Source organism: Capra hircus, unplaced genomic scaffold (assembly GCF_001704415.2).
Source record: "Capra hircus breed San Clemente unplaced genomic scaffold, ASM170441v1, whole genome shotgun sequence".
NCBI lineage: Eukaryota > Metazoa > Chordata > Mammalia > Artiodactyla > Bovidae > Capra > Capra hircus.
The window spans coordinates 21,392-30,365 of record NW_017197040.1 but is presented as its reverse complement, the minus strand read 5'-3'; the positions used below and the strand labels follow the sequence as shown (position 1 = coordinate 30,365).

The 8,974-nt window shown below is 48.2% G+C and overlaps 1 protein-coding gene across 1 annotated transcript; it reads right to left on the bottom strand.

Moving 5' to 3' along the window:
* Positions 1 to 983: 983 nt before the first annotated feature.
* On the bottom strand, positions 984 to 3,971 carry LOC108634996 (melanoma-associated antigen B1-like; the record flags this gene model as incomplete). The annotated part of the gene is made up of 4 exons (XM_018045310.1): positions 3,894 to 3,971; positions 3,337 to 3,832; positions 3,014 to 3,227; positions 984 to 1,059 (listed from the first exon to the last, which is right to left on the bottom strand). Coding segments are annotated over exons 1-4 (864 nt in total), but the record flags the coding sequence as incomplete, so codon positions are not given.
* Positions 3,972 to 8,974: the final 5,003 nt, after the last annotated feature.

Genomic DNA, 8,974 nt, shown 5'->3' with positions numbered 1-8,974 from the left:
ACTTACCACATCTACCTGTGGTCTCTCAGGACAGAAAGCTGGGACTGGAAATTGAGGCCTTCTGATGGCTGGCTGCACCTGTCCTCAGTCAGGCTCCTAGGAAGACCTGTATTTCCTCCCTCCTTTCACTATTACTGTCCTCTCTCCAGGTCCTCTCACTGACTTCCCCTCCTAATGAGACCTGTCCTCTCATGCTACAGCCTTAAATTCCCTGAGACCACCTTGGAGGATGTGAGGGCTGCCAACCTGTGGTCACTCATGGCTGACCCTAGGGGAGGGATTCTATAAAAGTGGTATAGTGTGAGTGGTTCCTTTAGTCCCCATGGTCCTCTACTTGACTCTTGGCATGACTGGAGTTCCTCCTGAGGTTGACCCCTGAGCCCCAGCGCCTCACCTCCTGAGATGCCTCTAAAAGGAAATGTGTGGGGTGCATCATGCCCACGTTCCCAAATTGCCAGTGCAAGGTGTAGATGGGCAGGGCTGTGTTCTAGGTGCAGTCCCTTTATCCTCATTTGGTCACTAGTTTCCACTGTTGTAAAGTGAAGGCTGGGCTTGAGAGTAGACAAGGCTCTCCTACAGACTCTCAGCAGCAGTTTCCACTCTGTACTGAAGTGAGGCTTCTCCCAGTAGACCAAGGCTCTCACCTCCCTGAGACAGCAGAAAGAGAAGCACTTCAGCCAGAAAGCTTTCTCCTGGTCTCATAGGGCTGACATCAGGGGTGGGCCTCCACAGTCTCCCCTGTTCTGGGCTGAGTGGTCCTCTTGCCCCTCGTTCAGGGATCCTCATCCTCACTCCTGACCAGACCCAGACTGCACCCTCCACTCACCTCAGGCTGTGCTCCTCAGCACAAAGGCAAGTTCTTGATTGGAAGACAAGGTGAACCAGAGGTGTGCAAAGCTATTGGGGCCTTCTGAGGAGAACATTCTAGGGCTCCACTCTCTTCTGGAGTCAGTGGTCCCCCAGTCTTAGATCAGGTTTCTTACCTTGACTTCTGGTAGCATATCGGAATCCACCCTCTCTACTGGCTGAATCAGCTGGCCTGTGGCCAAGGCTTTCGCCCTTGAGACAACAGAAGGGGAGGGGAGAGAGCTACTCCCTGGCTACCCTTGCCTGTTCCTCGTGCCATCCCCCTTGCTATGGGGGGGGGGGCACTCATCAGCACCCAGTGTCCTCACTGTAAATCCTATGAAGGCCTGTAGGATCTCCTACTTGGGCAGAATTGGAGCTGCTGCTGCAAGACCAAGGCCTCAACTCCCTGAGAACCCCTCCACCCTTGCCTGCAGGAAAGGAAGGCGCACCTCAGACAGACTGCTCTCCCCATGGCCACACAAGGCAAGAAGCAGGATATAGTTTGTGGGACCCCTAGTGTTCTAAAATCTTCCCCTTGATAACTATCAGAGGCTGGGACTCTTCCATCCATTGACCTGAGGACACAGCACTTAAGCTAAGGCTTTTATGTCCCTGAGAATCAGGAAGGATAAATGAGGGCATATTGATCTTTTCAGGGTATCTGACATTGCATGTGTTCATGACCACCTTGTCCGCTGAGTAGTTTTGTCTTCTTTCATACCATTCATTTATCAGCATTTTTCAAACTTTATTCCAAAACAGTTCTTTGGGACCAGGCCCCATGTATCCAACAAGACACATTTTTTGGAGTGTTTTAGAAGGAAAAATGAATGAAAAGACATGATGTCTGGCTTAGCCTGGGAGAAGTGGACACTGTGGGATGTTCACTAATCCAGATTGGGGGACTAGTCCCAGGAAGGTCACTTCATCCAGTTTTGTGAACTTGAGAAATTTGCAAATTATTCCATACCACAAAATGGAGTCTGCTAAATCCAGTCCTGCATGAATGCTGGAATGCATGTACTACATATAAAGCAGTGGCATACTGATGAAGAAGTATTGGTTTGTAATAAGTGGAAGGTATGATTACTATGAACCCTTCAAATACCACCTTCCCATCTGAGTTTATTTGTTAATCCAGGAGAGAGCAGAAGAATATGCAGTGAATTAGGGCAAAAGAAACAAATATTCTTAAATGAGCTAAATAAGTCAGAGTATATTTTTATTTTTACTAAAAGAATCTTTAAAGAAATAAGGTACACCACAAGTTAAAGATTTTTTACTCTATTCTTTTCCTCCATTTTCTTTTGTTTCTCAATAGTTTCTGTGGTCTTCTTTCACATAGCATGAAAATCACTCTTGCAGTGCTGTTACCTACTTGCAGATCAGAAGACAATACAGATGGCTCCTAAATGTCTTTTATGTCTACCAAACTGTATCTTCAAAACTTTTAAAACAGCAGTGAATATAACATCAGTACCATTACCAAATTAATACTCTGAAGAAAAACAACCTCTTAGAAGTAAAAACATTTGAAAAAAAAAAAGAAACAAATAATATGTAGAAGTTACTTGTGTGAAACAGAGAGAGAAATGTGATCGAAATAAACGTGATCTACCCCCTACTACCACACACTCTTTAGAAGCTTGACTGCTCTTCAAGAAACATCCTCTTCTAATGTCATGTTATCTTGTTTGCATTGTGAACAATATATTCAGTACTTTCAGTGTGTTTTACAAATACCCAAACTTTTAAAACATTAAAACAGCTATAAACTATGATTTATATAATTCATACATTTGAATACTGAAGCACAATAAACCTTATCAAAAGAACATTTGAAAATACTAAACACCTCCTTCACCTCTTTACCTTTCTAATTAAAATCATCGTTCATTAGGTATTTCTCATATGAATACAAGAAAACAGATGTATATTTTGTTAAACAAACTAGATCTAACCTCGCTTACCATTTAAAACTGTAAGAAGATATGGGTTTTGTTCCCTCCAGCCCTACTACTCTGCACTATTTAGGAGCCTGACTGCTCTCCTCCAACACAAAGGGAACAGAGTGCCCTGCCCCCTCCCTAGATGTGGGAGGAGCTGCGGGACTTGGCCTTGGAAGGGGCACAGGCGTCAGCCATGGTTGGATCCCTGGCAGCACCTCTCAGCCCCTGCTCTCTCCGCCTGATCTCTCAGAGCCTCGTCATAGAGGTCTGGGAAGGAACTAGGGACCCTACCATGGAACTTGGCTAGAACCTCCAGTACCTTCATCTTACTGGTGTCAGCACAAGCTCTCGGGCCCCACAGGAACTCATAGCGCGGAGGATCACTATTGGGCACCTGGCGGTAGTTCAGGTACCCCTTCTGCACCAGATCTTTGGTGATGAGCCTTCTGGGCTCCCCCAAAGATCCAGTGCCTCCTCCCAGCATAGATCCCCAACATACTGAGAATTCCCAGATCTCCTCCTCGGGTGGCGCGGTTACCATTCATGAAGATGACCCCCAGGAGCACCATGAGGAGACCGGACTTGGGCAGCCCCACCTCACCACTCGGACAATCGTTTCCCCCGAGGTTGAGCTTGCTGATGAGGGTGTAGATGTTCCTGCTACGGTCGACTTCCTTCATCTCCAGGCCAAAGACCAGCTCCAGGCGCTCACAGGCTGTACTGAGGATCTCAGGGAAGTGCTGCCTGTACTTCCTGCTGACGATTTTCATCAGGGCATTCTGCGTGATGGGCTCCTTCTTGGTGTACTTCTCCAGCAGGAACTCCACCAGTATCCTGGCCTTCCTGGCCAGAGGATCTTTGCGAGTGCTCTGAGTGGCAGGGGCTGCCTGGGAGGCACCTGCACTTTCCTCCTCTGGCCCCTGGGCACCTTCATCAGATCCTGCACAGGAAGGCCCTGCATCAGGAGAGCTAGGGGCCATGGCTCCCTGAAGCTCCTGGCGATCGCCAGCAGCAGGGGAGCTCAGGGGAGAACCCTGAGGGGCAGAAGAGGGGGAGGAGGGGCACTCCTCCTTTGGGGCTGCAGCCAGCACTGGCCTGGGCCTCCTGAGTGTCCCCCTGGACCTGGTGGCATTTCCCGCGGGCATGGGACTTATTCTTGTGCCTCCGAGGCATGGTGACAACAGTTCAGGGACCGCAGGTGAGAGTCCGGGCAGGAAAGCAGGCAAGGAGGGCACCTGGAGGAGGGACAAGGACATGCTGTGAGAACCTTTAGCGAGAAGAGTCCCCCCTGGCTTGAAGGGAAGCCACCTCTGAGGGGTCCTCGAGGCCAGTGCTCTAGGACCCACAGGGCTCCTGTTCTCCTGCTCAGCCTGTCCCCTGGGACTGCTGAGTAGCATGGGAGAGTGAGCCCTGGGGTGCATCAGACAGTCCTGCCTGGGCGTTAGAAGGGGCGGGGCAGTGGGTGCTGGCAGGGGAGGCAGGTCCTCTCAGCTGACATTCAGATTCAGGATGAAAATTGGTGCGAGACACCCCCATATCCAACGCCCCCTTTCCTGTCTGAAATTGACGCTGCCACCTTCCCTGTCACCCCAGACGAGCAGAGGAGAGCATATTCAACCCCCCCACTGAAGGGTCCCAACACCTTCCTTCTGCTGTCTCGTGGCTGCCCCTTCACAACCAGGCTCCAAGCTCCCTTCTCAGGCCACCACTCTCCTTCCCGATGTTTGGCCGGGAGGAAGATCTGATCACAGGGGAGGGTCCTGAGGCACCCGTTAGTCCGGGAGGACGGTCCTCATCCTGACTTCCCAAACCTGACATCCTCACTCTACTGACCAGCTGCCAGCCCCTCAGACCAAAGTTCCCTCTTCTTTGAGTGTCCCGCATCCGCGGTCGCAGTGAGGGAGCCCCTGAGCCTTTAGAGCAGCCCGGTGGCTGCCTGGATGATCCGCAGCGAAATCACGATGAGTTGGAGGTTACACATGGCTTCCGTTCTGCTGCATGGAGACCCTCAGTACCCCCGAGGGTCCCTCCTTCACTCTACAGGCTCATGGCTGTCCCTCTACTGAGCGGAGCTGGGATCCAGCAGAAACTGACTGAGGCATTCTTTCCCGAGACCCCATAGGGGTTAGTGGACGGTCTTGGGGCCTAAGACCTGGGCTGGATCCTCTGGTCTGAGTGCAGGGCTAGGGTGGCCGGAGGCTGTGCGGCCCCCTCTTCTCAGAGGGAAATGGGATTCGGGGTGCAGAGACGTGTCCCTGCACTCGTAACTCACGTCACGTCCGATCTTGACACCCGATGACACTTGGGACTGCTCCCTCTGGCCACCGTCAATGGCAGCTCTCAGAGATAGCAGCACTGTCAAGCATGGCGTCGCTCCCCCAGCATGCTTAAGAGAACGTCACTTCCTGTCCTGCGCATCTGGGCTCCAGGAGGGCAGCAGGGGTGGGACCTGGACAGGCGGGGTTCCGGGGGAGCTTCTCCTGGGGTTGGCATGTGGACTTTCCCTTGACTCTTAAGGGGTCCTGGGACGTCCCTGTCCTGAGCTGTCAGCTGGCTCACTCCATGCCGCTCACTTGTGTCAGCACCCGCAGCAGGAAGAATTGGGGAGCCCACACCTAACAGCCCTCCTGGAGCCCATGAGACCAACAGCGAGGGCTCTCTGGGCTCCCTCTTCTGGAGTAAGCGATGCTCTGTCGTTCTCCATGCCTTGCCTTAACCCCTGTAGATGCTGGGCTACGACCCATCTGCTCATCCGAGGACAAGGCCTCATATCGAAAATGTGAACCCCCGAGTCTCCCGTATGAAGTGCATATACGTCTCATCTCACCATTTCTACCTGAGGCTTCCTGGACATGGCTGCTACAGGTAAGATCAGCTGAGAGGGAAGGATGGGAGACTGTCTTCTGAGGTGTGGAACCCCTCACATCTCACTCAGAAACTTCATTCATATTGACTGCTGACAGGGCCTGGAAATCCTTCCCTTTCTGGTATAAGTCCACCGCTGTCCCCAGCCATGCTCATACAATTCCAGAAAAGTAAGTAAAGGGGCTCCTTAGCCTGACAGTTCTCACTGTGGGCTCTCAGTCGACTGCAGGGTCATTGCTCAAACGTTCTGAGATGAAGTTCTGTCGTTTGGACAATTCCTGTGATACTAACTTTTCTCTTTTAGTCCCTGGGTGATAGTCTATTAAGGTGATCATAAAGGGGCCAGTTCAATGGCACCCCACTCCAGTACTCTTTACTAGAAAGTCCCATGGATGGAGGAGCCTGGTAAGCTGCAGTCCATGGGGTCGCTACTAGTCGGACACAACTGAGCGACTTCACTGTCACTTTTCACTTTCATGCATTGAAGAAGGAAATGGCAACCCACTCCAGTGCTGTTGCCTGGAGAATCCCAGGGACGGGGGAGCCTGGTGGGCCGCTGTCTCTGGGGTCGCACAGAGTCAGACACGACTGAAGCGACTTAGCAGCAGCAGAAGCAGCAGCATTCCCTGGTGACTCAGACAGTAAAGAATCTGCCTGCGCTGCAGTAGACCTAGGTTCAATCTGTAGGTTGGGAAGACCCCCTAGAGGAGGGCATGGCAACCCACTCTAGTATTCTTGCCTGGAGTTTCCCCTTGGACAGAGGAGCCATGGGGTGACCATGGGGTCACAAAGAGTCGGACACAGCTGAGTGACTAAGCACATACACAACAAACTTTGTGCTGGTGATTTCATGATCTGGGCTGTACTGCCACATCCAAGCGAAACTTTAGTGCCCCATGGTCCTGGCATGGGCCCTCGGAGGTGCTGCCTCAGATTCCTTCAGTGAAGCAGTGGAGATTCATGATGCCAGGGCAGAGTGGAAGAATCCAGGGCTCAAGTTTAAAGCCTCTTCCAGCTGATCCTGTTGTCTGCTTCCCTTGCAGGCTGCACATCTGTGCCAGTCTCAAGTACTCCCCCACCTGGGCACACATAGGGTCAAGTTCAGTGGAGACTTACTGTCCATCAGGGATTATTTACTTTTATGTTTCCTTTTTGTTAATAGTTTTATTTATTCTTTCCATAAGATTTCCGTGGTTACTTCTGGGTATATAAAACCGCAGACTGTGTTTCATTGTGATCTCAGCTACTCCGAATGTGGTACTAACTCTGTAAAGGAGTTACAGAAAATTGACAGTCTTACAATATCTGTTTGTCGTGAATATACATAACATACTATTCTGTTTGAGCCTTCATTTTCCTAAGACTCTCAGGAAATTCTTCTTGTTGCCTCCATGAAGACTGTATACATATTTCTAAAGTTTCTTTGTAGGTAAATTTTTTCTATGGTTCCTTTTGTTTATGGTGTATTTTCTGTTACTTGATTGCAAGTAATTTTTGATTCTTCCATTACAACTGGATGATTTTGTTGCCGTGATCTTTTTTTTTATTCCAGATTTTTGAAGTCTCTTATATGTTTGAATATTTCCTGTCCTGTTTTCTAAGAATTTTAATTTGAGAATCAAATTGTTACTGTGATCTTTTGCTTTTCATTACTTCTGACTTTTATTCATTTGGCATTGTTGTATGTAACTCTAGTGGCCATGTGTACTTCCCTAGATTTTTTTTCTAGTTTTTAAATTCATAGATTTTTAACAATTATTTAAATTAGAAGATAATTAAATGGTGTGTCAGGTTCTCTTGTATGAAGCAGCGATCAGTATACATATATCCCCTCCCTCATTAACTTCCCTCCCACCCCCGACCTCACCCCTCAAGGTCGTCACAGAGCTGATCCTTGTGTCCCCCAGCAACTCCCCCCACATGCCTGTTGTCCGCATGGTAGTGCACATTTGTCATGCCACTCTCTCTATTCGTCTCACTCTCTGCTTCCCCCGATGTGTCCACATGCCCGTTCTCTAGGTCTGTTTCTCCATTCTTGCCCTGCAAATAGATTTGTAACTACCCTTTTGCGGCCTTTCGTTCTCATTCTCTTAATAGAATATTTTGCAGATAGAAGTTTTTAATATTAACAAGGTTCTGCTTATTATTTCCTTTCATGGACTGTGCTTTTGGTGTTGTGCCTAAACTCTCATGACCAAACTCAAGTTTTGCCCCCGTGTTATCTTCTAGACTTTTTTGCCTATTCCATATGGCATGTGGAATCCTAGTCCCTGACCAGCTATCAAACCTCTTCCCCCAGCAGTGGAAGTGTTGAGTCTTGAACACTGCACTGCCAGGGCTGTCCCGGCAATTTTTTTTTTTTTTTAAATGTGAGTTTTTCATTTAGGTCTGTGATTCCTTTTGAGTTAATTATTTTGAAAGGTTTAGCGTTTGTATGTGGATTCATTTTTCTTAGATATGGATGTCTAGTTATCCCAGGACTATAAGTTTAAAAGACTGTCTTTTTCCATTGAATTGCCTTTATGCCTTTGTTAAAGGTCGGTTGAGTGTTTGTGGTGTCTGTTTCTAGATTTTTTGTTCTGTGCCATTGATCTGTCTAGTATTCTGTTAATAGCATACAGTCTTGAGTATTGTAGCTTTAAATTAAGTTTTGAAATCCAGTAATATCAATTTTCTGACTTTGATCTCTCATATTGACTTCAGTGGGTATTATGGATCATTTCATTTTTGACATAAAATTTAAATTGTTGGCTGCTATCGACAACCTAACTTGCTGGAATTTTGAACAGAATTGCATTAAGTATCTAGGTTAAGTTGGAATTAAGTGACATCTCAACAATATAGCATCTCCCTATCTATGGACATTGTGTGTCTATTTATTTAGATCTTTAATTTTTTCATTCTCATGTAAATCCTACACATGTTTTTTAAAGAATTATTTCTAATATATTTTGGTGCTAATGTAAATGGTGTTAGGTTTTTAATTGCAAGTTTCATCTCTTTATTGGAAAAGAATTGAGTATTATGTATTAGCCTTGCTGCTACTGCTGCTAAGTTGCTTTAGTTGTGTCCGACTCTGTGCAACCCCATAGATGGCAGCCCACCAGGCTCCCCCGTCCCTGGGATTCTCCAGGCAAGAACACTGGAGTGGGCTGCCATTTCCTTCTCCAGTGCATGAAAGTGAAAAGTGAAAATGAAGTAGTTCAGTTGCGTCCGACTCTTAGCGACCCCATGGACTGCAGCCTACCAGGCTTCTCTGTCCATGTGATTTTCCAGGCAAGGGTACTGGAGTGGGGTGCCATTGCCTTCTC